This window comes from Bufo gargarizans, chromosome 3, assembly GCF_014858855.1.
Source record: "Bufo gargarizans isolate SCDJY-AF-19 chromosome 3, ASM1485885v1, whole genome shotgun sequence".
Lineage (NCBI taxonomy): Eukaryota > Metazoa > Chordata > Amphibia > Anura > Bufonidae > Bufo > Bufo gargarizans.
Window position 1 is genome coordinate 555003161 of NC_058082.1, and position 27383 is coordinate 555030543.

General features: G+C 47.3%; 1 protein-coding gene across 1 annotated transcript in view; it reads left to right on the forward strand.

Moving 5' to 3' along the window:
- The first annotated feature begins 328 nt into the window (after positions 1–328).
- Positions 329–27383, forward strand: part of GAP43 (growth associated protein 43) — a 55850-nt gene continuing 28795 nt past the window's right edge. Inside the window, exon 1 of the mRNA XM_044287402.1 lies at positions 329–590. Within this exon, the coding sequence (XP_044143337.1) occupies positions 561–590 (30 nt within the window). The 5' untranslated portion in view covers positions 329–560. The remainder of the gene's footprint in view (positions 591–27383) is intronic.

Sequence of the window (27383 nt, forward strand, 5' to 3'; positions counted from 1 at the left end):
TACTGGATGATCTCACCACTGGTCCTCATCACCTGAACAATGGATGCTGTGGTCTGGGGTCTGTGCAGAACACACCCTGCTCCTCTCCCCTCTGCCTGGAGATGCATAGTACTGAGGGTGGGGGGCACTAGATGACATAAGCACATAAAGAGATGGAAGGGTGGAGGTACAAAATGCCCCCTCTGCTTCTCCTGCACAGGGAAAGTCGTGGGTAATTGGGTACAGATTGTAGGTGTTTAAATATTCATGACCAGGGATTGGGAGGAGGCGGCTGACAAGGATGAGGAGGGGTGGGAAAAGGAGAGACGGAGGAGGCGAGCAGTCATTGAGAGCCAGTGAACAAGTCTGCTGAAGATACAGGGAGACTGGGCGTGCATGCATGTGATGAGAGCAAGGGAGCAGACCCTCCAGTCTCCGTGAACCCCCCTACTGCTGCATGTGTGAGAGTGTGTGCCTGTCTATGTGTGTGTGAGAGAGGGGGAGACCGAAGAGCGAGAGCAAGAGAGGAAGGAAAGAAGGAGACAGAAAGGAAAGAGGAAAGTAGACCAACAAATTCAACCATGCTGTGCTGTATGAGAAGAACAAAACAGGTAAATCCCTTAATCATTGCATCCAGAGGAGAAGAGTGGGTGGCAGAGGTGGTGGGATAGTCATGGACCCCCAGCCTCATATCACAATAGAAAATTATTGCCTCAGGTGTAGGTAGCACCTTGGCGTGGGCAGCTGGCCATGGTGGGGTCTTCTCTAAGTAGAGCATCCATCCACACCTGGCTGTTCTGTCAATGGGGGCTTTCTTGTCTGTGATACATTGTAACATTTTACATTGTGTCCACTAGCCAGATAGAGGAACGGTTGTGCTGGGGTATTAGAGGCGTGTGGCAGAGGATTAAACCTGTTGTTTTACGATCGGGAACACTGAGGTTGATGCTTAAACAATTAACTGCGGGGATTGATCAAGAAATAAATAGGATTTCAATGGTTTTACCCTCTAAATCCCAATCCTAGCCTCTGGAAGAGCTGGGAGATGTAGAGGACCCCGCCCCTAGCACATTCCGGGAGACTTGTTAACAGCCAGGGTGGGGGACATGTACAGGTGACCATAAATGTCCAAAAAATTCATGGGAAGCATCAAATGTTCTAATGTTGCCTATGATTTAGAATTTAATGTATGCTTGGTTTGATGTGTAACAAGTGTGGTATCTATCTATGTGACTTGGGCTACACCCCTGAAATGAAGCCTTCATTCCATTCCAGGGATTGTAGAGAAGGATGTCAGGATGATATCTCCACTAATGAGGTAGATTGTGGTGATAGATTTTATACCTCGGGGTCACCACTGCTTATACAATGTATCAATGTAAGATATATGCAGATACATAGTATTGATTTTGAGTGACGGGTCTGAAGCCTGAGCTGCACTGCTATATCGCCATGGCTAATTACATGCACATGTGGGATTTAATTCCCCGATTGCTCCACAGGGTTATTTTCAACATTTTCCATGGCTGTCATCCATCCCCGGTGGCTACAGAGGGGTTAAAGGTGTGGCTGACAACGTGTATCACTTGTAGAATAGGGAGTGAAGAAGACCATGATAGGGTGGGGTTAGCGAGCGCTGGGGGGATGTGAGAAGGAGAGGATGAAAATCTGAGCCGGCTTTTATGGTGTACTGCATGTTGGGATGCTCCTGTCATTTAATGAGCTACGCTCTGTAATTACAGGGATGGTGGAGGTGCTCATTGTGTCTACAGCTTTCTATAGGTATCTTAGATAAGACAGATAGGTAATTTGCCAGCTCGTGAGGCATAAGCGCTACAATATACTTATATGTGCGCTTATATATGGGGCTGGAGTCTTCATCTTCTCAGTTTTGGAGCTATCAGTCATAGGATTGAGTAGACCGCCGTCATAGATGATCTTCGCGGCTCTGATCATAATTGCTTCTTGTGATCTCGGAAATTAAAATTCAGCATGCCTCGATATCCCACTGGGAATGAAGGAGACAGTCACTGGCTCCTATGATAGGCACCTGTCCTTGGGTCAATCCCTCTCTAGCCTTCATTGACCATGCAAATGAATTGTCCATAGTCAACGGCCGATTAAAGTCAATATATTCTTCGTAGTCCTCCACCGTGATTGGTCGGTAGAGGATCTCCAAGGTGTAAGGTGGGCTGCAGGCTACTATAGGATGATGCCACACCTATTTCTGCAGCCACAATGGGGTTCTTAGTCTTCTTAGCCATGCTGCATTTGTAGGAGGTGCCGGCACAGTGACACTTTATTTGTTCCATTCGTGTCGTGTCAATCAACATGTTGCAATGTAAAGCTTCTTACGCGGAGCATCATCCCGACTAAGCTTTAAGCCATTTACAAGTGCAAGGTATTATAGTGACCTGAACGATTAAGAGAGATTTACTCTACAAATGGATGGAGGCCAACTAAGCGGCTCGAAGGATGTGGAGGAACCATTGATTGGGTCAAGAACTGAATGGATCGATGGGACATTTCATGCTGGGATGAATGGAATATTCCAAAATTAACATGGAAATGAAGGTTTTAGTTGACCCAGAGCTTCTCCGTGACGACAAATCTTCCGATATCTGGACATAGCTGGACGGAAGGGAAGATGATAGATGGAAGTAGTTAAATGTGGAAAAATCTTCCTACTCATTTGGGATTCAGTGAGAACTTCATTACTGTCTCCATGCTCCAGCTGAATTCTCCATTACTGGCAAAGATGTACAGCAGAGAAGGATTAAAGGCTTCAAGGCATGGCAAGGCACGTGGATGATGCTCTACACAGTGCAATTTGCTGATTGAGGTTTTTGGAGCAGGACGTTCATTTTATTTAAATTTTTTACCTCAGTCACAAACCCTTAACTCAACGTCAGATGAAATGGGACTCTGTCAACTGGTGGTGGTGGCACGTGATGAATGAAGATGCCTTTCAGCTTCTAATATATTCCTACCTCATGTTCCTGTCTGGGTGAGCTGCCAGGAGACCAGAAGATTCAATGTGACAGTGGGATTTCCGGATTATTCTCTTGGATCTTGGATACTTGAAGGTTCTGCAGTCAATCGTGAAATTTTAATGGAAAGGTCAACGATAAGGAGATGATTGACGGAGTTTATGCTCATCATGTGGACCTTAACATTACCACTAGGCGGTCTGCAGAGAACATTGAACATACAGGAAAAGACTGAGATCATGAAATAATTAAGATGCAGGTGCTTATCGATAAAAAGACATGAGGCATAGCAGAGGAGAGGTGCTCATCACCATGATTGCTGGTAGCCTGCTGCCTCATCCTTACTACAAGGCACTAAACAAAAGAACAGTGACAGACTTAACTCTGCTACATCCAAATGTATCACACGTTTAGGAACTTAGGGGAACAATATCAATGCAAGTCAAGAGTGTAGATGATGAGAGAATAGGTCTTTCAGATTCACCTAATTAGCTGATTCTATCCACAGTGGGTATACTGGTGGCAGAGGACTCTTTTTGAGATGCCAAGTTGATTCATCTATTGTGTGTCAAGGGTCAATGATAATAGCATCATGGGTCAAACCACCACCATAGTAGACATTGTGGGTGCTATGGGGCCCACCAGCTGGCAGGGCCACCTATAGTGCTAAAGAGTATTCAGAGTACAGTATGGAGGAGAGAAGCTAAGTGCTAAGACTTTGGAAGTGAGGACAGAGGGTGGAATAAAGACCATAGTCATAATTATCCTTTGTCCTCAACGTAACCACTGCTCATGGTGGCATAGTATGGCATTCCAAGTTTTCTTATAGGTCATCATAGTTGTTATTTTTGCCCCGGGACAGTTCAACTAGAAGAGTTAAGAAATTCAGAGGTATAGCTTGAAGTTCGTGGGCCCCAATGCTAAATCTGTAACAGTGTCCCATCTATTACATGGCCCATAATACTGGTTTCTTCAAATGTGGCAGAGGAACTTTGGATGCTATTAGGTACCAGGACCCTGGTGCAACTGCCACATCTGCAACTCCTACAGCTAGTCCCTGACACAGGTAACAATCACAACCAGGTCCCAAACTTTGGGATCATTGATACATAAAGAACAGTGGCACCATAAGTAGCCAAGACTGTGGTGCGATGACAGCTGCCTACTGTGCCATGCTCATGAAAGAATCTGACCATAGAAATGGAAGCCTAAAGGGGTTGTATCACCATAACAATTTATCACCTATCCACAAAACAGGTGATAAATATACGATAGGCAGTTGTCTAAGTACTTGGACCCCCACCGATCACAAGAATGTGGTCGCCTGAGTTAATGGATCAATGTTTATGCATGTGTTCTGCTGCTCCACTCATCTTGATGGGACTGTCAGAGATAATGGAGAGCTGTACTTGTACTTCTTTACTGTCCCACAGGGTTGAATGGAGTGGCAGGACTCAGGGTGGGGGTCTTAAGCCTTTAGACCTTTACTGATCAGATACCTGGTCACAGGTGGTTAGATGGTGTTTCCACTTGTGGTCAAGAAGCCTCCTTTACCTGTCTGTCTCTCTAGTCAGCTAATGCAGACAAGGTTTTCAGAAAACTTCAACCAAGCATGGATTCCTTGTCATTAGTTCCCATACGCACCAAGCTCATTATCTTCATTGGCCAATGGCCATAACAAAGCTTGGTCGATCCATCAGTGATCAGCCAACTGTATGCCCACTTGGCCTAAATTGGTCATGGCTGGGGTAACTTTTTAGTTGAAAGTCCTATTCTTCCATTTGTTTTGCCATTAGATTTCCATGTCCTAATTTGCACCTCCTTCTGTAGGATGAGATCTCAGCACCCAACCATTGCACAGTCACTTTGGTCATTAGCTGGGATGTGGTTATAGGAATTCAGGGGTAGCCCTGGAGCCTAAAGAAAACCTTTGGACATTCTACCCCATATAATATTGCATGCTTTTCAAAGCCAGTAGATGTTAGATATGCAAATTTACATATATTTTTTCCGGAAACCAAGAGGACCATTGCCTAGCCTACAATAGTCATCACATATATTAATTGGTCTCTATAATAGAAATAATACCCACCCAGAGTTCCACCAAAGGCCTCTCAACTACATAAGATGTTTTTTTTAATCTGCTTTATTCTAATAAAGGGCTTTTGTCCTGAAAGAACTAGTTGCAGATGTGAGGCTGGCTTAGCTAGGTTTCTATTTTTGCTATATAGGGTTGTTTACAAAGCTGAGCAATGACTTGAAGGATATGATGTAGTTGTAATTGATCCTAATAATCTCACCCATATCTCCGTTCCTAGATGTCATATTTAACTCTGCTACATCTGTAGATTATTTGGTAACTTATTTGGTTAAGGCCTCGTTCACATCACCATTTCTCCTTTCCGGTCTCTGGCTCCGTTGAGGAGCAGGAGAACGGAAAGGACGGCTTCTGTATGTTCTGAGCGGACACCGAATGGACCCCATTATAGTCTATGGGGTCTTTAGGCTCTGTTACGCTCAGTTAGGTCTCAGTTATCTGCAGAATCCGTCCTTTCCGTTCTCCTGCTCCTCAACGGAGCCGCAGAACGGAAAGGAGAAACGGTGATGTGAACGAGGCCTTAGAGAAACACCAGTTCACAGACATATTCATACACTAGGTATCAATGACTATTTTTTGGGTTGTTGGTTTCCCAACCGATGACCTTCCTTCTCCTGCTGTCCTAGAGAATTCCTGATGATTTGGCCAGCAGCCGATCCTCTGTTATGGTGGCCATAAATATTAGCAGATCCCATGACTAGATGTCTATGGGATTGATGTGTACTTGAATGGCATTTCACTTGTGAAGGTGTTATCCACGAGAGATGGAGGCTGAGGAGTAGAAGTACTTCTGTCATCATAGAAGATCTGATGGCTCTAAGTAGAAGGAGGTAAGTTAGACTTAAAGGGGTTGAACTGGATTAGAAAAACAGGGCAGCCTTTTTACTACTGCCACACCTGTTCTTGGGTAGTGTATGGTATTGAAGCTTAGCCACCTCAAATGAATAGGGATAGCTGCAGTACCACCAACAACCTGTGAAGAGGTGTGGCACTGTTTCTGGAAGACTGTAGCCATGTCTTTCTAGTGCTGGACACTCCCTTTAAACAAGGTAAGTACATCTCACTTCATTTGGATCTAATTGGATTTTCAGATAGATGGAAAGCAATCACAAAAGGAACACTTGGGGCCCAACCCCCATATCATCAATAACGTCTAATAGGATATGATTCAATTTGATTAGACCCTAGTGGCAATTTATTGTCTCCAAAGGCAGCTCCAAATGTTTTTTTCTTCTCTGAAACTTTGGGGCCCACTATGGTATCAGAGCCTGCCCAGTCCGACACTTCTTAAAGGGGTTGTCCAGATTAGAAAACCCATTGTCATACACCCTAAAAGGAAATACTGGGTTAATAGAGGGGGAGGGGCCCTCTGTTCAAGATCCTCATATCATGGCCATAGTGGTGAGTGGTTAGAGGGTTTGTGGCTCTGGAGGACCTGGCCTGTTCTGTATCACACAGAGAACAAATTGGTACTAATGGACACTGTGTAATACCTTATTTCTCCAGCGGGGGTGCTGCAGGGAAAGTGAACACAAGATTCCTTACAGATCACAGCTGATTGCAGATTGTCCCAGCAGGAGGACACGATATAATCAGCTTATTGTGAAAGGATCCTTCCAACAAGTAAGGATTGTGAAAAGCAGAGAACCCCTTTAACAACAAAAAAAATAACAATAAAAGTCTAATCCTAACTTTCCATCAGATCTCAAAGTTGAATATTTTTGAAAATCCAAGCAAAAAATGTTTTTAAAAGTGTCACAGATTTATGTGTCCACCGGCTAAGAACACCACGTTCCTGTAGAAAGAGGCTGCCTTTGCAATCATTTACCTTGCCCTTTAAATATTTCCTAGTAAGCAAATTGTAGGATCTACAGAAATTCCATCATCAAAATCATCTATTATTTAAGTAAATTTGTCTAAAATGGTTGGATTTTTCAGCAGTGCCACTAACACATCTAACACTGAACATGAGATGTCTGTAGACAGAATGGTTTCGGGGGGGTTTGGTACTGGTTGGCTGCCAAATACTGATGAAGGGCAAGAACCCTGAAACAGGGCTGTCTACAGATAAGTTTCTGGTTTGGCTGATTTGAGCTAATTTGCATGATCATGTGCAACATCCCGGCCCCCAGGGCCAATCGTGTCCCAGGTTTTTTAGGAATGTCGAGTGGTGATGCTGCAGCCTTACAAGTTCTGTGTGTGTCACGGTGCTCCTACCTGGATACCGTTGGCCCCCAGGGTTAGGCTCTGAAGCAATAAAGGGGAGAGTTGTAGGAGGTGGAGAGTAAGTTGAGTCCAGACTTTATAAAGTTCAACAGCTTTTCTTGAATAAACTTGCATTCAGACAACACTTGATCTTTTCTCTTGGTTCGAGCAGGTTTTGGGGTAAACTGGCTGGCAAACTTGGATACCTTGCTCTATCCTTCTCTGCTGTGCTAAACTCAGGCTTCAGTGTGGTAGCTGGACTTTATGACAGTTCTGTTACCTCTGAGTGGGGTGCCTTTGGCTGTTGACCCCCTCGTAATACTCTGTCTGTATCTGTAAGGTGTCAGTGTGCTCTATGAGCTGCTTCCCTTGGGAGACTCCTGCTGCAGAAGGGGGGACCATTCCCCTCACTGCACCATCTTGACTCGTCTGCTTCCAACTCGAGACCCGACTAGACTAAACTACAATTATCCTTTTAACCCCTCCCTTGGTAGGAAACAGTGTCTTCCAGGCACATTACATGAACATAAGAGTTTCATAGCAATAAGAGACAGTAGCAGGGCGAAGGTATAGTAGTGCCTGCTCTGGGGTACTACACATGGTGATTTTTTTTTGTTGCAACTGTGGGTAAGTGGGAAGCCGTAGATGATAATACAGAGAGCAGACACTGGCAGGATCTATCCAAAGGAAAAATCCGCCTGAGCATTGCAACCAATTAGATTCTAGCATCCATTTTTATATCCCTTATACGTTTGGTTAATATAGGCAATTTGCACTAGTGTTACTGTATGTCATGTTTTAATCTCTCCAGTCACATCCAGAGCTGCATTCACAATTCAGCTGTTTGCCACGAATGCCTATAACTCCCGTGATTAAATCCTATAATTCATGATTGGAGTATAAGGCAAGATATAGCATTGCCATATGTATAAGTAAAGCAAAGTATCCTAAAATAAGCCTTTGCAGAGTCCCTTTTTGTTAGAAGGGTCTCCATACTATAAATCGATCACAGGTTGTCCTGATTCTGAGATCCCCAGTGATCAGCTGTGATCAGTAGGAAAACCTAATAGTAAGTGTTCACTTTCCCTACAGCGCCACCACAGGGGAAATGAAGTATTACACAGTGTCCTTTGAAGTCAATGGCATGTCCATGCATTGCATTGATGTCGGTCTCCTCCAAATATGCTTTACAGCTCCTTTTCCAGTTGGCTAATGGATGAGGGTCCTGAGGACCACCCAGTATGAACTCTCTGATAGACATGGGCCTTCCAAACCACCAGTTCCAGTGCTATACTGTATGTACAGAAGGTTGAACCTGTTGAGGGGGCTCTACAGTACATGGTCTTGTGGGGCATTAGATTAATCCATGATGGTTGGTTCATAGAGGAAGCTATGGAAACTGAACCCTACGTGAACCTAGCAGTCACCCTTAGGTCCTTTTGTGTAACATGGAGCTGATCTGACACATGTTCTGTCACTGGAATCTGCTGGGGCTGGGGGTCAGATGTCATCTTACACAGGGAAGGCTTTTAAATCTCCTATTGAGCCGACATCGCTGCTAATTGCAGTTGTTAATTGCTGCGCTTTACAGAATCAATAAATCCAACCCTGTGCTGTGTCACCCACATTCCTATCCTGCACCAGACACTGATGTAGCAGAGCTGAATTGGTTATTTAAATCTTCAGGGTCTTAATTTTTAGGAAGTGGTGACAGAAGTTGCTGAGGTGGCGACCACAGAAGGTCCTGAACACCTTGGGGCCCCATAGTCCACCCAGCCATATAAAAGGATGCCAGTGTAGTGCATGTTGGGGCAGCGTGACAGTCAAAGGTCATAGGGGGTCATTTACTATCATAAATATATTAGGCGTATTTCTGGCGCAATCTGCGACTTTTTCCCGCTCACGCCAGGTCTAAGAAAGTGGACGTGGCATGGACGGGGACGGGCCTAGGCGTAGAAAATAGTCTAAATTTATGCCGGCAAGGGAGAGGTTCTACATTTAGACAGTCAGTGGATACCTCGAAGTTATGTAGAGGCCGGCGCCAGCTAAAGGGGCTTATTAGGACCGGAGTCAATTTGCTCCGTTGCTACTGTGATACTCTGCAGATTTTCTGCCCATGAATCCGGAGGGATGATCTTCAGCATTTATGCTATATGTGGACGTAACCTTAAAGGGGTTATCCAACTCCTATAATGCCCCCCAAAATGCCCAGGCCACTCATACTAGTCATACTTACCCCGCTCCCCGGCACCCGCATAGCTTCTAATGACCACGCGGCCGCTGCTGCATCGCCCCGTCGCCTGGATCAAAACATCCGGAGAGGGGGCTGAGAATTCAGCCAATTGCAGGCCGCGATGGGAACGATCCTCCCTAGTGTCACCATGATGCTAGAGAGGCTCGTTCCCGTTGCGGCCTGCTATTGGCTGCCCCCGTTGCTGGATGTTTTGATCTGTGCGATGGGTAGATGGAGCAGCGGCCATGCGGGCATCAGGAGCGATGTGGGTGCCGGGGAGTGTGGTAAGTATGCCCAGTATGAGGGGCCCGGGCATTTTGGGGGGCATTATAGGAGTTGGATAATCCCTTTAATGGGTGTAAGACTGTATGATGTTAGTGATATGGTGTCTTAGAGCAAGGGTAGCTAATAGAGGGGTCACGGTTCTGGTGTTCCCAAGAAAAAAGGTTTTATACTTTAGGGCCCCGAGGGGGCGGGGTCAGCACTGGAAAGCTAGGGAGTGGATATGCTTAGGCCCCACCCCCTTGGTGCACTGAAGCCTTTACTTGTATTAAGAGTAAAACTTTCTTCTCGGGAACACCACAACCAATTTTCACAAGACTGGTATCATTTTAATCAGCAGGATCAACCTTATGAGGCATCATGCCTGGCTTCATAGGGTTGATCATGCTGGCATATGATCTTTAAGATATGACCACCATTTTGTAGCATTTAAATTTATATGTCAGTGAAACTACCAGTGACAGCTGGATGCTTTGGAAATATCTGTCACCTTTTTTCCATAGAGACGTTCAGTAAATTTCTCTAGGGACTTCTTTAGAGACTGTGGTGGAGATTAAAGGAACATTAGAGCGCAGGACGAGAGCAGCGCGTTTCCTTTTCTCCTTTTTGTCTGTAATGAATAAATATGAGCGTGGGACATCGTCTTTGATGCTTCCTTCCACTCCTGGCATTAACATTTCAGTAGTCAGCAGAAAATCTGGAGCAGGTTTGCATATAACACATAATCCCCAAAAGCTGATGTGAGACGGTTTATCCACAGTCCATGTCAATGCTGAGATCTGGGCCCTGGATCTTGTACATTAAGTCCGATCAGCCTCCGTCAGTCTGGGAGGAAAAGTGTCATGAAGGAGAAATAACTGCAGTCTGGAGCGCCCCCTATAACAGCAGTCTTAATGTGTAGTCTGGTGCGCCCCCTATAACAGCAGTCTGGATGTGTAGTCTGGAGCGCCCCCTATAACAGCAGTGTGGATGTGTAGTCTGGAGCGCCCCCTATAACAGCAGTCTGGATGTGTAGTCTGGAGCGCCCCGTATAATAGCAGTCTGGATGTGTAGTCTGGAGCGCCCCCTATAACAGCAGTCTTAATGTGTAGTCTGGAGCACTCCCTATAATAGCAGTCTGAATGTGTAGTCTGGAGCTCCCCCTATAACAGCAGTCTGGATGTGTAGTCCGGAGCTCCCCTATAACAGCAGTCTCGATGTGTAGTCTGGAGTGCCCCCTATAACAGCAATCTGAATGTGTAGTCTGGAGCTCCCCCTATAACAGCAGTCTGGATGTGTAGTCTGGAGCACCCCCTATAACAGCAGTCTGGATGTGTGGTCTGGAGCGCCCCCTATAACAGCAGTCTGGAGGTGCGGTCTGGAGCGCCCCCTATAACAGCAGTCTGGAGGTGCAGTCTGGAGCTCCCCCTAAAACAGCAGTCTGGAGGTGCAGTCTGGAGCTCCCCCTAAAACAGCAGTCTGGATGTGTAGTCTGGAGCTCCCCCTATAACAGCAGTCTGGATGTGTAGTCTGGAGCACCCCCTATAACAGCAGTCTGGATGTGTGGTCTGGAGCGCCCCCTATAACAGCAGTCTGGAGGTGCGGTCTGGAGCGCCCCCTATAACAGCAGTCTGGAGGTGCAGTCTGGAGCTCCCCCTAAAACAGCAGTCTGGATGTGTAGTCTGGAGCTCCCCCTATAACAGCAGTCTGAATGTGTAGTCTGGAGCTCCCCCTATAAGAGCAGTCTGGATGTGTAGCCTGGAGCTCCCCCTATAACAGCAGTCTGGAGGTGCAGTCTGGAGCCCCCCCTATAACAGCAGTCTGGAGGTGTAGTCTGGAGCTCCCCCTATAACAGCAGTCTGGATGTGTAGTCTGCAGTGCCCCCTATAACAGCAATCTGAATGTGTAGTCTGGAGCACCCCCTATAACAGCAGTCTGGATGTGTAGTCTGGAGCGCCCCCTATAACAGCAGTCTGGATGTGTAGTCTGGAGTGCCCCCTATAACAGCAATCTGAATGTGTAGTCTGGAGCTCCCCCTATAACAGCAGTCTGGATGTGTAGTCTGGAGCACCCCCTATAACAGCAGTCTGGATGTGTGGTCTGGAGCGCCCCCTATAACAGCAGTCTGGAGGTGCGGTCTGGAGCGCCCCCTATAACAGCAGTCTGGAGGTGCAGTCTGGAGCGCCCCCTATAACAGCAGTCTGGATGTGTAGTCTGGAGCACCCCATATAACAGCAGTCTGGATGTGTAGTCTGGAGCGCCCCCTATAACAGCGGCCTGGATGTGTAGTCTGAGCACCCCCTATAACAGCAGTCTGGAATTGTAGTCTGGAGCTCCCCATATAACAGCAGTCTGGATGTGTAGTCTGGAGCGCCCCCTATAACAGCAATCTGAATGTGTAGTCTGGAGCTCCCCCTATAACAGCAGTCTGGAGGTGCAGTCTGGAGCACCCCCTATAACAGCAGTCTGGATGTGTAGTCTGGAGCTCCCCCTATAACAGCAGTCTGGATGTGTAGTCTGGAGTGCCCCCTATAACAGCAATCTGAATGTGTAGTCTGGAGCTCCCCCTATAACAGCAGTCTGGATGTGTAGTCTGGAGCACCCCCTATAACAGCAGTCTGGATGTGTGGTCTGGAGCGCCCCCTATAACAGCAGTCTGGAGGTGCGGTCTGGAGCGCCCCCTATAACAGCAGTCTGGAGGTGCAGTCTGGAGCGCCCCCTATAACAGCAGTCTGGATGTGTATTCTGGAGCACCCCCTATAACAGCAGTCTGGATGTGTAGTCTGGAGCGCCCCCTATAACAGCGGCCTGGATGTGTAGTCTGAGCACCCCCTATAACAGCAGTCTGGAATTGTAGTCTGGAGCTCCCCATATAACAGCAGTCTGGATGTGTAGTCTGGAGCGCCCCCTATAACAGCAGTCTGGAATTGTAGTCTGGAGCACCCCTTATAACAGCAGTCTGGATGTGTGGTCTTGAGCGCCCCCTATAACAGCAGTCTGGAGGTGTAGACTGGAGCGCCCCCTATAACAGCAGTCTGGAGGTGTAGTCTGGAGCGCCCCCTATAACAGTAGTCTGGATGTGTAGTCTGGAGCGCCCCTTATAACAGCAGTCTGGATGTGTAGTCTGGAGCACCCCCTTTAACAGCAGTCTGGAGGTGTAGTCTGGAGCGCCCACTATAACAGCAGTCTGGAGGTGTAGTCTGGAGCGCCCCCTATAACAGCAGTCTGGATGTGTAGTTTGGAGCACCCCTATAACAGCAGTCTGGATGTGTAGTCTGGAGCGCCCCCTATAACAGCAGTCTAGATGTGCATTCTGGAGCACCCCCTGTAACAGCAGTCTGGATGTGTAGTCTGGAGCGCCCCCTATAACAGCAGTCTGGAGCACCCCCTTTAACAGTAGTCTGGAGCGCCCCCTATAACAGCAGTCTGGATGTGTAGTCTGGAGCGCCCCCTATAACAGCAGTCTGGATGTGTAGTCTGGAGCGCCCCCTATAACAGCAGTCTGGATGTGTAGTCTGGAGCGCCCCCTATAACAGCAGTCTGGAATTGTAGTCTGGAGCACCCCCTATAACAGCAGTCTGGATGTGTGGTCTGGAGCGCCCCCTATAACAGCAGTCTGGAGGTGTAGTCTGGAGCGCCCCCTATAACAGCAGTCTGGAGGTGTAGTCTGGAGCGCCCCCTATAACAGCAGTCTGGAGGTGTAGTCTGGAGGGCCCCCTATAACAGCTGTCTGAATGTGTGGTCTGGAGCGCCCCCTATAACAGTAGTCTGGATGTGTAGTCTGGAGCGCCCCCTATAATAGCAGTCTGGAATTGTAGTCTGGAGCACCCCCTATAACAGATGTCTGGATGTGTGGTCTGGAGCGCCCCCTATAACAGCAGTCTGGAGGTGTAGTCTGGAGCGCCCCCTATAACAGTAGTCTGGATGTATAGTCTGGAGCGCCTCCTATAACAGCAGTCTGGATGTGTAGTCTGGAGCGCCCCCTATAACAGTAGTCTGGATGTGTAGTCTGGAGCGCCCCCTATAACAGCAGTCTGGATGTGTAGTCTGGAGCGCCCCCTTTAACAGCAGTCTGGAGGTGTAGTCTGGAGCACCCCCTATAACAGCAGTCTGAATGTGTAGTTTGGAGCACCCCCTATAACAGCAGTCTGGATGTGTAGTCTGGAGCGCCCCCTATAACAGCAGTCTAGATGTGTATTCTGGAGCGCCCCCTATAACAGCAGTCTGGATGTGTAGTCTGGAGCGCCCCCTATAACAGCAGTCTGGAGCACCCCCTTTAACAGTAGTCTGGAGCGCCCCCTATAACAGCAGTCTGGATGTGTGGCCTGGAGCGCCCCCTATAACAGCAGTCTGGGTGTGTAGTCTGGAGCGCCCCCTATAACAGCAGTCTGGATTTGTGGCCTGGAGCGCCCCCTATAACAGCAGTCTGGATGTGTAGTCTGGAGCGCCCCCTATAACAGCAGTCTGGATGTGTAGTCTGGAGCGCCCCCTATAACAGCAGTCTGGATGTGTGGTCTGGAGAGCCCCCTATAACAGCAGTCTGGATGTGTAGTCTGGAGCGCCCCCTATAACAGCAGTCTGGATGTGTGGTCTGGAGAGCCCCCTATAACAGCAGTCTGGATGTGTAGTCTGGAGTGCCCCCTATAACAGCAGTCTGGATGTGTAGTCTGGAGCGCCCCCTATAACAGCAGTCTGGATGTGTAGTCTGGAGCGCCCCCTACCATGAGTATTACAGGATGAATGATAAATTGCATGTGAAATATGCCCCAGAATTAATGCTCCCATGAGTAATGATCTATATTTTCGGGTGTCCATTGTCTGACCTGATTAGCCCTATTATGGCTGATGGCTTTAGAACCTGATGGGTCCTTCTTCTGGATCCTACCCGATGTGGTCTCCCTTTTGTCCATGTGTACCTTTTGAACTTTACATTCAATCCATTAACAGGAAAGAGGACTTCTATCGTTTTGTTTCTGCAGCTCTTATGAAGAAATATGTTGTCATGGTTATTGACTAAAAACAGGCCCCTCAGTCTCATCCTTCAGAACTGTCCACCTCTTCTGGTCTTTCTTGGTCAGAAGGAATGACCACACAGACTACACATATGATCTGTAATGATGGCGACCTATAGGTCTGCATAGGAGCTGTGTACACCAATCAATGCTAGCTACAAAGTTGCCTTATTTTAGATGTCTTGGAGCAACAGAAAGGTTGTTTGCGTAAATGTACACGCCCTTTCATGGCAGCGATCTCCTGTGATCTCTAATGAGCCATCAGTCAGATTCACGTCCGTGTTGTCTAATTTACTAGGATGAAATTCCCGTATTTAAACAAAGCTGCGCCTTCTGCTGCCGCTATGATAGTGCCGATGCTGAATAGCAAGCCCAGGAGAGAGTCCAGCAAATTACCTAGTGCAGTAATCGTCGCCTCCACCCCCCGCCCGTCCCAGGTGACCAGGGACAATAGAGCCATTGATTTCTCCACTTTATCTGCTGATGGCAGCTGGTTAAGAAGTGGAGCTGGATCTATATTCCACTGTCCAGGGAGGACTAAAGAAACCTTAAAAGCAATCTGGGCTCTAAATGAAACGTCTTCCAGCAGGAAAAGAGGGAACAAAAGATAAAAAGGAAAGAAAAATAGAAGCAAGCCATCTGGCTGAATGTCCACCTTGTGTTCAGGGCGGCCAAATCTTAACTCCTTCTCAACCATCTAGTTGGGTCTTTAAACATGGCGTCCACTCGCGAACATAGCAGTGCCATAGCCGGTGGGTTTTAAACTGCAGACACCCAGGGCTAATGCCTGCGCAGGCATTTAACCCCTCAGTTGCCATGGTCAGTTGTGACCATGGCATCTGAGGTGACTTTCCCCAGGAGCTCTGCAGCTCCGCGGTCCTACCAGCTTCCCTGCGCGGAGATCAGGGAAGCCGTTCATGCTCTGTAATAGTCTAGAACTTCCCTTTGGGCGCCTTCACACATGGCGGTTTTGTGGCAGAAAATTCTGCAACTGAAACTCAGTTCCATTCATTTGAATGGGGCGGCAAGTACATTGATTTTCTGCAAGCCCCATTCAGGTGATTGGAACTGATTTTCAATCTGAAGATCGCTTATTTAAGTCCCCTAGTGGGACTTAAAAAAGCTTAAAGAGAATAAAAAAATAATAATAATTAAAATTATTTGTACAGTATTAAAACACAAGAGAAACTAGGCAAATGTGGTATTGTAATCATACTGACCTGGAGAATGAAGGGAACAGGCCGGTTTTACCATATAGTGAAAGGCGTAAAAATGAAAGTCATAAAACTATGGTGGAATTGCAATTTTTTTCCCGGATTCCACCCCATTTGGATTTTTTTCAGAATAAGAAATCCCTTGAGTAGTTTTCTCCTGTCAAGCACGACGCTTGCTCTGGGGTTGCTAGAGTTGCAGAAGCAAAAAAACTCTTCTGTGCATGAACTTCCTGTCACGTGACTTCCAATTTTATAAAAGTCCTTGCTGCCTAGTCGGTCGGCGCTACCATGGCAACCCCAGAGCAAGCGGCATAGTTACTCTAGCCATTAGGAAATGGGGAGAGAAAAGAGAATGAAGTGTATATTAGGAATATCCCTTATAATGGGTCGTCTTTTTGTAGACACCCCCTTTTGTGTAGGAGTCATCTGAGCAACGGAAACTCCCCTCTATGATGACCACACTCCATTCACGTGACATTTCAAGCTGCTCCGCCAATCCACTGGCGAACGTTCACAAAGACCTGCCAGAAATCCACACTTTGGGGGTCATTAGCATAAGCCCTAGCCCTGTTTTCTGGGACATGACAATAGGGGGGTATAATACTACTCTTAGGGCTCATGCACACGACCGTTGTTGTTTTGCGGTCTGTTTTTTACGGATCCGTTATTCCCTGAGTTTCCTCTGATTTAAGTCCTCTCCCGTTCTGTTATTCCAAAAAACATATCAGTTTTTTGCGGATCGGAAACAGAAACTTATTAATCACCAAACACATGAGCACTACGGGCTGGGCATAGCATTTCTACAGTACGGATCCGCAAAATACGTATGTGTTCCGTGTGCGTTTCGTATTTTTTGCTGACAATAATACACATGCACTACTCTTTTGCGGAACACAAATACGGAAACGGAATGCACACAGAGTTTTTGTGGACCCATTGAAGTGAACGGTCCGCAAAAAAACAACGAAAGGAAGCGGAAAGAAAATATGTTCATGTGCATGAGCCCTTATTTGGAAGAAGCCAAGCTTTCCCCACCCAAGGCAAATATTCCCCTTTAAGTACCCTGACCAAGGCACAATGCTTGTGTATTGATCCCCCCCCCCCCCCCCCCTGGAATTTAACACCTGGGGCAGAGACCCCGGAAGCCCCATCCCCTGCCCTCATAGTTCTATGACACAACCCTTAACTGCAGAGCCACCCAATATCTATGGCTGCTCATATGATATGGGCTGTATATTGTATGACCCCGGACGGGCCGATCCACCTACAGATTATTGCCCTGGGATCTGAGCCTGCCAAGTCCGCAGATGTGAGGAGCAGGCAGGGGGAAGGTGATTTACAGCCTGGCTTCCGCTGGGACGCTCGTTCACAACCGAAAATCTTGTATCTAATATCCCACATAAAATGTAACATGAAGAAGAAGCCTGGACGTCCCGGATCACCCCCGTCCAAAGCGACCGGTCTAACGATAGAACCAGAAGGAGATTGTGTCCCCACAGACGTCCCACTCATGAAACCTGCAACAGGGCCAAACAAAACCTGTAGTTAAAGGGCCCGTCCGGCTCTATTTCCCTTCCATGTCATTTCCAGTATTATTGTCAGTTAATGGAAACATTGTTGTTTACATAGTTCAAATTGAGATTGTTACAATGTATCAGTGTGGGACAGAGCTCCCACCCTGGAGTCCATGGCAGGTGAGAGGCTTGTGCTGCTTGCAGAAAATTGTCTAGACCCTGGGGCTCCTTGGAGCCTGGTCAGGGGGTTGACTCCAAAAGCCAGCGGCAAGGGGGGTCCTTTATATGGTAAGGATGAAAAACCGTTTTGGGGCTGCTCAGAGATGCTTGGCGTGGTGGCAGGGAAGCTTCCATGGATTATCTCTTCTGCGCATGCACCCTTAGGAACATGGAAGTCATGAAGCAGGATATCTTTGCAGATTTAGTATGTTAATGTTACCATAGCAACCCCAGAGCAAGCAGAATATTTACATACTGTAAAACTCAATGTCTATCGGATATTTTACAGTATACTGGCTCGTCATAGGCAACAAGAAGTTCTCTGATGGCTGCTTTCTTCTACAAACAGCGCCATCCCTGCACACTGGTTGTGTCTGGTATTGCAGCTCTGCTCCATTAAGCCTCATTCTCACAAGTCAGTGTTCGATCAGTGATTTCCATCAGTGATTTTAAGCCAAAACCAGGTGTGACTCTAAACACAGAACAGGTGCAGATCTTTCCCTTATACCTTATGTCTGCGGAGGCTTCACGCCTGGTTTTGGCTCAGCTGGACTAGGTCAGGAGGGCTTCTTAAACGCAAAGGTTCCCATTTGCTCACAGCAAGCAGAGATCTTCACACACAAAGTATGTTAGAAAGTTGCAGAACTTTTTCATCATACTTTATTTACATAAAACTGGACTGGCCCTTTAAGAAGAAGCATGCATGTTGCAGGTGTTGATTTTTTTGGTTCATTTTCACCCACAGCTGTAACTGTAAATGCACAAAAACGTTTGCCGTTTTGGTGCAGTGTTTAATCCATTAAAAAAAACTATATTTTTAAAAAAAGCTGGAAAAAAGCAATAAGAAGGAAACAAAAGCTTGGTAATGCGTGTAGCACATGGCTAATATTCATACCCGACATTCATACAGCCACTGATTTATGGAGACAACCCGGCGGCAGCGTCTGCACAGTAGCTGACAGGCGACATCTCCAGCACCGGCTGCCAGGTTACGATGAGACAGGAATTCCAGGCTACAGATGGCTCCATGTCACCTAGGATGGGTTCCGCCAGCTTTTATAATTAGCAGTGCCAGGATCTAAAGCCAGGGGAATAACAGGATGAAGGGTGGGTGCCCAGATGGGGGACATGGGGCAAGAGTCGTGCAAGTGACAACTGGCCAGGCTGGCCACAATACAAAATCGACAATGGCCCCCCCCAGTGCATTGTGCCATGTGCCAGCACCGGTGCCGTGGCAGAGCGCCCTTGACCTGTGCTGATCACTACATCCAAGTTGCCATATTACTGTCAGCTGATTTCAATGACAAATGTTCCCATTCACTGACAGCAAACAGCCTGAAAATGTATAGTTTATCGAAAATAGATTTTTTGCACCAGCCTTTATAGTCCCTACACTGCCGGGGGATGCGCCTACATTATGACGAGGTGTACGCCTGGAGTAGACAACTTTAACACCTGGAAAGCGACAAACTATTGGGGGTCATGCAGCGTTTTTTTACACCAAATACTGGCACAGCGATATTAGTAATCGACCCCTAGCGTTTATTAGAAAGTGGAGAAACTTTTCATTCTATGAGGATGAAGCTTTACTTACAGAAGACAGGACGACTCCATGGACCCTCCATGCACCAGAATTAAAGGGGAAATGAATGTTTAAATAATCTTCTTTAGGCAATCTGGTCTGAGGCCTGATTAAATTAGGGGGTCTGATCTGAGGTCTGTATCTCTTTATGAGGTGTATTCTAGGGTCTCTATTAGTTTAGGGGTCTGGTCTGGGGTGTGCATTAGTTTAGTGGGTCTGATCTGGGGTGTGCATTAGTTTAGGGGGTCTGGTCTGGGGTGTGCATTAGTTTAGGGGGTCTGATCTAGGGTCTGTATTAGTTTAGGGGGTCTGGTTTGGGTTTGGATTAGCTCAGCAGTCTGGTCTGGCACCTGATTAATTTAGGGAGACTGGTCTGGGGTCTGTATGAGCTTATGGGGTCTGTTTTGGTGGTCTGAATTTATTTATAGAGTATGGTCTGGGGCCTGTTTCGTTCAGAGGGTCTGGTCTGGATTAGTTTAGGGGGCCTGGTTTGGGATTTGTATCAGTTCAGCAGTCTGGCCTGAAGCCTGATTAGTTTAGGGGTCTGTATTAGTTTAGGGATCTGATCTGGGGGTCTGTATTTATTTATTGTTTTCTGTTCTGGGCCTGATAAGCTTATGGTATCTGGTCTGGAGTCTGTATTAGTTGAGGGGGTCTGGTCTGGAGTCTGTATTAGTTGATGGGGTCTGGTCTGGGGCCTGTATTCGTTTAGGGGGTCTGGTCTTGGGTCTGTTAGTTGAGGTGGTCTGGTCTGGGTTTTTTAATAGTTACAGGGGTCTGGTCTGAAGTCTGTATTAGTTTAGGGGGTCTGATATGGGGTCTGTGTTAGTTTAGGGGGTCTTGCCTGGTGTCTGGTCTGGGGTCCATATTAGTTTAGGAGGTCAGGTTTGTAGTCAGTATTAGTTTAGGGGATCTGGTCTGAGTCTGAATTGATTTAGGAAGTCTGGCTGGGGTCTCTATTAGTTTAGGGTGTCTGGTTTGGGGTCTGTATTAGTTTAGGGGGTTTGGTCTGGGGTCTGTATTTATTTATTGGTTTTGGTCTCAGCCTGATTAGGGGGGCTGGTCCGGGTCCTGATTAGCTTAGGGCTTCTGGTCTGGGGGCTGTATTAGTTGATGGGGTTTTTTTTTTTTATTATTAGCTTAGGGAGTCTGATCTGGGTTCTGTGTTAGTTTAGGGGGGTCTTACCTGGTGTCTGTATCTAGGGGGTCTGGGTTCCATATTAGTTTAGGAGGTCAGGTCTGTAGTCAGAATTAGTTTAGGGGATCTGGTCTGGGGTCTGAATTTATTTAGGAGGTCTTGCTGGGGTCTCTATTAGTTTAGGGGGTCTGGTTTGGGGTCTGTAGTAGTTTAGGAGGTTTGGTCTAGGGTCTGTATTTATTGGTTTTGTTCTCAGCCTGATTAGGGGGTCTGGTCTGGGACCTGATTGGCTTAGGACTTCTGGTCTGGGATCTGTATTAGTTGAGAGGACTTGTTTGAGGTCTGTATCAGTTTAGGGGGTCTGGTCTGGGTCTGTTTTAGTTGAGGAGGTCTGGTCTGCGTTATGTATTAGTTACAGGGGTCAGGTCTCGGGTCGTTATTAGTTTAGAGGTGTCTGATCTGGGGTCTGTGTTAGTTTTGGTGGTTTGGTCTTTGGTTTCGATTACTTTAGGGGGTTTGGTCTGGGGTCCATATTAGTTTAGGAGGTCAGGTCTGTAGTCAGTATTAGTTTAGGGGGTCCGGTCTAGGGTCTGAATTTATTTATGAGGTCTGGCTGGGGTCTCTATTAGTTTAGGGCAGAGTTTCCCAAGTCCGGTCCTCGGGACCCACCTACCGGTCAGGATTTGAGAATATCCCACAGAATGAATACCTGTGGTAAATCCTGATGCATGGACACTAATTATATCACCTGCTCAATACTAAGCAAATCCTGAAAACATGACTGGTAGGTGGGCCCCGAGGACCGGAGTTGAGAAACCCTGGTTTGTGGTCTGTATTAGTTTAGGAGGTCTGGTCTGTGGTTTCTATTAGTTAGGGCAGTGATGGCTAACCTCTGGCACTCCAGCTGTGGTAAAACTACGACTCCCAGCATGCTCCATTCATTTCTATGGAAGTTCTGAGAACAGCCAAGCAAGTGTGCATTTTGGGAGCCAGCACAGGGTTAGGGGGGTCTTGCCAGGGTCCTGTATTAGTTTAGGGGGTTTTGTCTGGGGTCTGGTCATGTGCTGCTTATCGGAATATCCCTGATGTCACTTCTCAAACATTGGTGGCTATGCAGCCATTTTCTTCTCGGCGTCTATTATCTCTGGCTCGTCTATTATTAGCCGCCTGCACTTTCTGCGCCTGATTGCAATTAACACAAAGACTGAGGGCTCGTCACTGTGAATCATTCTCACGCCTCGGTTCGGTTTGGTTTTATTTTTCACTTTCAGACTTAAGAATAATTTCTACAAGAGCTGGGGATACAATGCGCTGGGAGGAGGGAGGAAGCGGCCTCAAGACGCCTCAGGAGCTTGCAGACGCAGAGTATCTGTCGCCTTAGACTCCGCCCATCACGCCGGCCACACCTTAGGCTGGATTCATAAGGCTCAGATATGTGGCACGGGGCACTTTTTCGGAGCTGCCTATAGGCACAAGCCTACTGTGCCTCTAGGTGCAAGTCTGACAACTGCAGAGGTTTTTATTTAACCCTTTCACTGGAGCACTTTCTGCTCTCCCTTGACATGATTGTAAATATCTGTAGTTTTTGTATCACATCATATAATTTTTTTTTGGGGAGAACAGAACTGAATTTTTTTCTGTTTTTACAAAAAAAGAGACCTAATTATGGTCCCCAACCACAGTAGGAGGTGAAACACATATCCTAATGCAGTGTTTCCCAACCAGCGTGCCTCCAGCTGTTGCAAAACTACAACTCCCAGCATGCCTTTAGCTGTCGGGCATGCTGGGAGGTGTAGTTTTGCAACAGCTGGAGGCACGCTGGTTGGGAAACACTGTCCTAATGATCATACAGACCAAAGGCAAGGTCTAATTGCCTGATACTCCGACAGGCAATAATATCATTATTTGGGCTCATTCACATGACCGCGGTTTGGTTCCACATCTGAGCCATTCACTTCAATGGGGCCGCAAAAGATGCTGATAGCACTCCGTGTGCTGTCCGCATCCGTTGCTCCGTTCCGTGGCCCTGCAAAAATTGCAGATCATGTCCTATTCTTGTCCATTTATATAACGGGCGGCATCTGTGTTTTGCGGATCCACAATTTGCGGACTGCAAAACACGGCACGTTTGTGTGAACAAGCCCTTATATAGAGAGACTGCTGCAAAAAAAAAAATCTAATTTTTCTAATCTAAAAATAATTTTGTGTAAAACACTGTAAACAATAAAACCATATAAAATACACATGATTGTGCCATGGAATTGGGCCACAAAGCTACAACTAATCCCATCTTGAACAGTTGGCATGTATATCATGGGTTTCTTTTCATTTGAATGTTTTATATTTTATTTTTTTCAGGAATTATGGTTCGGCTACACTGCGATTTTGGGCGTGACACCCATCGCATGCCCAAATATCACAGTTTAGCAGAGCGATTTACGTCTCTGCCGCAGCTGCAACTCCAGAATTTCAAAAAAATCCAGCATTGCTCACTAAAATTATTCATGTGAAATATTCCCTTTACAATATATATGGTCTACCACTAGGTGGAGCTGTAGTCGGGAGATCTCTGAAGTTATTACTGGAAGTCTCAATGATTTCGTAAATGCCAGTGATCGGGACGATCTCAACATGACGAGCAATATGTAAAGGGGGTGTAAAAGGTTATAAAAAATGGCTGCTTTATACCCGGAAAAAGCATCTCCCCCGTCCACAGGTTGAGTGTGATATTTCAACTCAGGACCTTTAAAGTACATTGGTGCCGAGCTGTACTACTACACCCAACCTGTGGCCTGAAGTGGCCCTCTCTTTGGAAAAATTCTGCACAACCCCATATAACACCTTGCCTGCCATTTTATCAAAGCAATTCCTATTCACTGACAGCAAGTAGAGATAGTAAACCCTCTTTAAATAGACCCATCACGTTACAGCTTCAGAAATCCGATTAACTTGCATAAAACAAATAGATTTCTGTGTTGAAGGAAATGCATCACTATCTTAACGAAAATGAATCAGATCGGCGTCACCATGACAGCAGGTAGGTGCGGCAGAAGCCGGCGATCCACCGCGGTCGGACCATGGGGGGTGCATTGATTACATTGAGCAATGTTGGCTGCTTTTGTTGGGTTTCTCGTCTCCGGCGCAGCAGGTACAATACAATTTCTTCGGCGTCGCAGTCGTGAATGGTCCCATATTGTTACGTGTTTGGCGCTTCCTTTCACTGAGTGTCTTTTGGAGTTTCATTGTCATGATTAAGGGTGAAATATTACAAGACGTCGACATTACATAAGCCAATAAACGTGCAGGTAAGTACTGCCCTCATTGTAATGCTGTAGCCATGTTGGTTACTGGCATTACAGTGATTGGTTGGCCGGAACGCATCATCAGCACCCGATGACCCATGTTCGGCTCATTCGTTGTCAGGGAGAGCTGAGCATAGGAAGGGACAGACAGTGTACGGATTGTTATTGAATATTTTTTGGGGACAAAAACGTTTCAGAGACCCAAAAGTGGCAGGTACCAGGAGATCAGAGAGGCTGGCAACTCGTGAGTTAAATTGACAAGTTTACTGTGGATCTTATTGTGTTTTGGTGAATGCCACACCCGTTGCTTCAGGTGTTGCTTGTTGGTAATTTACCTTTCCCATAAGTAGCTGCTTCTCACTCTTGGAGGTGCAGTTTATAGATTTTCTTCCTGTCTTCTTACTAGCTGGTCGGTTGTACTCTGTGCTGCTTCTGGAGTTGGCAGTTTTCTACTTTCAGATAAGTCTTGTCTTTTCTTATTGTTTGGTGTTTGTTTTATTCCCTGTTGTTTGTATCTGGCCTGAGACAGAGACTTCCATTCGTCCATCTGGGGTGGAATGGGTTGTCTCTGATCCTAACCTCATTCCAGGGCCTTATAGGGATATTAGGGCCTAGGTATACAGCATATGAATATTTTTACCTTCAAGATCTATTCATATTGATAGGTAGTTAGGGCCGGGATTAGGGTTGTTTAGGAGGTGACCTGTTCCTTCCCTAGTTTCCAGGCCCAGTTACTGTTCCCCTTACCTCCTGTGTTCAGTGTGGAGTTTTCCCCCCACACTGATCGTGACAGGTACCTGTCCTGTATAACGTTTCCTAATCACAAATGCCTTTGTAAATTTGTTTGCGCATACACTTCCAAATCCTACGCTACTGTACATGTGACAGACCTTTAAGCATATATCACATTTAAAATGAAGAAGACGAGCAGTAAGGGACATGGCAGTGGCCGTGCTGCTGATGGTGCACGCAGAGGCCGTGGCCCTGGGCGCGGAGAAACTGTGCCTGCTGCCAGAGCACAAGAAAAACAATCATCCGCGATACCTAGCTTCATTTCCCAGTTTGCAGGGCGGCGCAGGACACCACTCTTGAAGTCAGCCCAGTGCGACCAGGTGGTCGGTTGGATTGCAGCAGATGATGCTTCCAGTCGGTTAAGCAGCATCCTGTCTTCCACCAAGTCCAGTGTCAGTAGCCAAGAGTCTGGTCAACAGAATCCTCAGCCTGATCCTCCTTCCTCCCACCATTCCTTAATTTGTCCCTCCCGCCAAGCACGCTTGAAGAGGGACATGAAATCTTGTGCCCTGATTCCCAACCTCTTGAGCATCCACAGTCACAAGAACATGATGGTGGGGAATGCCAATTAGTGTTTAATGAGGTGGATGATGACGATGAGACACAGTTGCTAATAAGTCAACCGCAATTACTGTCTCAAGAGGTTGATGAAGAGGATGAGACACAGTTGTAAATCACTGAGGTTGTGGTTAGGTCAACAAGTTAGGAGGTGAGGAAGTGGAAGAGGAGGTGGTGGACGATGAGGTCACTGACCCAACCTGGGAAGGTGGAAAGCCGAGCGAGGACAGCAGTACAGAGGGGGAGGGATCCTCAGCACCGCAACAGACTGGAAGAGGCAGTGGGGTGGCAAAAGGGAGAAGTGGGCCACACCAAACAGGCCCGCAACTGTTCCACGGAGGATCACCTTGTGGAAATCCTCCTTGCCAAGGGGTAGATGTTCCACAGTATGGCGCTTTTTTGAGGAAAGTGCGGACGACAAAAGAATAGTAGTTTGCAACCTGTGCCATACGAAAATGAGCTGTGGCAGGAACACTAGCAACCTCACCACCACCAGCATGATACCTCACATTGCATCAAAGTACCGTAATAGGTGGACCGAACGCCTGGGGCCACAATGTGTGTCTGTGGGTCACACCACTGCCTCCTCTTCCCCTATGTTACATGTTGGCCAATCCCCTGTCAAAGACGCAGGCCCGGATGCCTCCCGCCTTGCACCTGGACCTTCGCAAGCACCATCAGCGACCATATCCACTTCTGTGTCCCAGCGCAGAGTCGAAATGTCCTTACCCCAGGCCTTTGAAAGCAAGCGAAAATACACAGCCACCCACCCACAGGCCATAGCACTAAATGCGCAGCTTTCCAAATTACTGGCCCTGGAAATGCTACCATTTAGGCTTGTGGACATTAAGGCCTTCCGCAGCCTGATGTTGGCAGCCATCCCGCGTTATGCAATCCCCAGCCGCCACTAGTTTTCAAGGTGTGCCGTGCCGGTCTTACACCAACATGTGTCCCATAACATCACACGTGCCCTGACCAACGCAGTTACTAGGAAGGTCCACTTAACCACGGACACATGGTCAAGTGCATTCAGCCAGGGATGCTACATTTCCCTGCCGGCACACTGGGTGAATGTTGTGGAGGCCGGAAGCAAGTCGTACGCCAAGGATTGTGGGCCCTATGTTGATCAGGGTTTCTGCCAGCACCTACGTTAGTGGCTCCAAACCCCACTTCTCCTCCGCCTCCTCCTCCATTTCCACCTCCGATTTATCCGCGTGCAGCACCAGTCAGTCATCAGTCGTTAGCTGGAAGCAGTGTAGCACTGCAGTGGGGAAGCGGCAGCAGGCCGTGCTTAAGCTGATATGCTTAGGGGACAAACAGCACACCGCCGCAGAGCTGTGACAGGGTATAAGGACCAGACTGAGCTGTGGCTCTCGCCACTCAACCTACAACCAGGCATGGTTGTGTCGGATAATGGCCGTAACTTGGTGGCGGCTTTGGAGCTCTGCAAGCTCACACACATCCCATGCCTAGCACACGTGTTCAACCTTGTGGTTCAGCGGTTTCTAAAAACATACCCCAATTTGCCTGAGCTACTAGTGAAGGTGCGCCGTGTGTGTGCCCATTTCTGCAAGTCATCGACAGCTTCAGACGGTCTGTCAATGCTGCAGCAGCGCTTGAAATTGCCAGCTCACTGGCTGTTGTGCGACATGAGCACGAGCTGGAACTTGACTTTCCACATGTTGGCCAGGCTTTGTGAGCAGCAGAGGGCAGTAGTGGAATACAACATGGTCGTCGCCTTTCCAGTCAGCTTCCGCTATTCACAAGCGAGGAGTGGGCATGGATGTCTGACCTCTGTGAGATTTTAAGAAACTTTGAGGAATCAACACAGATGGTGAGCGGCGATAACACTATTATCAGCATCACCATCCTACTTCTGTGTCTACTCAAACGCTCGCTGCTCACGATTAAGGAGGACGCTTTGCATGTGGAAGAGGTGGAAATGGGGCAAGACATTACACATGGTGATAGCCAGACCACCCTCAGTTCATCTTCTCAGTGCGAATTGGAGGGTGAAGAGGAGGAGGAGAAGCAGGAGACGGGTAGTACCCATGGAAGTTTAATTCCATCTGTTCAGCGTGGGTGGGCAGAAGAGGAGGAAGAGGATAAGGAGATTGAGAATAATCCTGCTAATGAGGACAGCGAAGTCTCGCCTGTTGGTACTCTGGCACACATGGCTGACTTCATGTTAGGCTGCCTTTCCCGCGACCCGCACGTTATACGCATTTTAGACAACACAGATTACTGGGTGTTCAGCCTTCTCGACCCCCACTACAAAGAGAACTT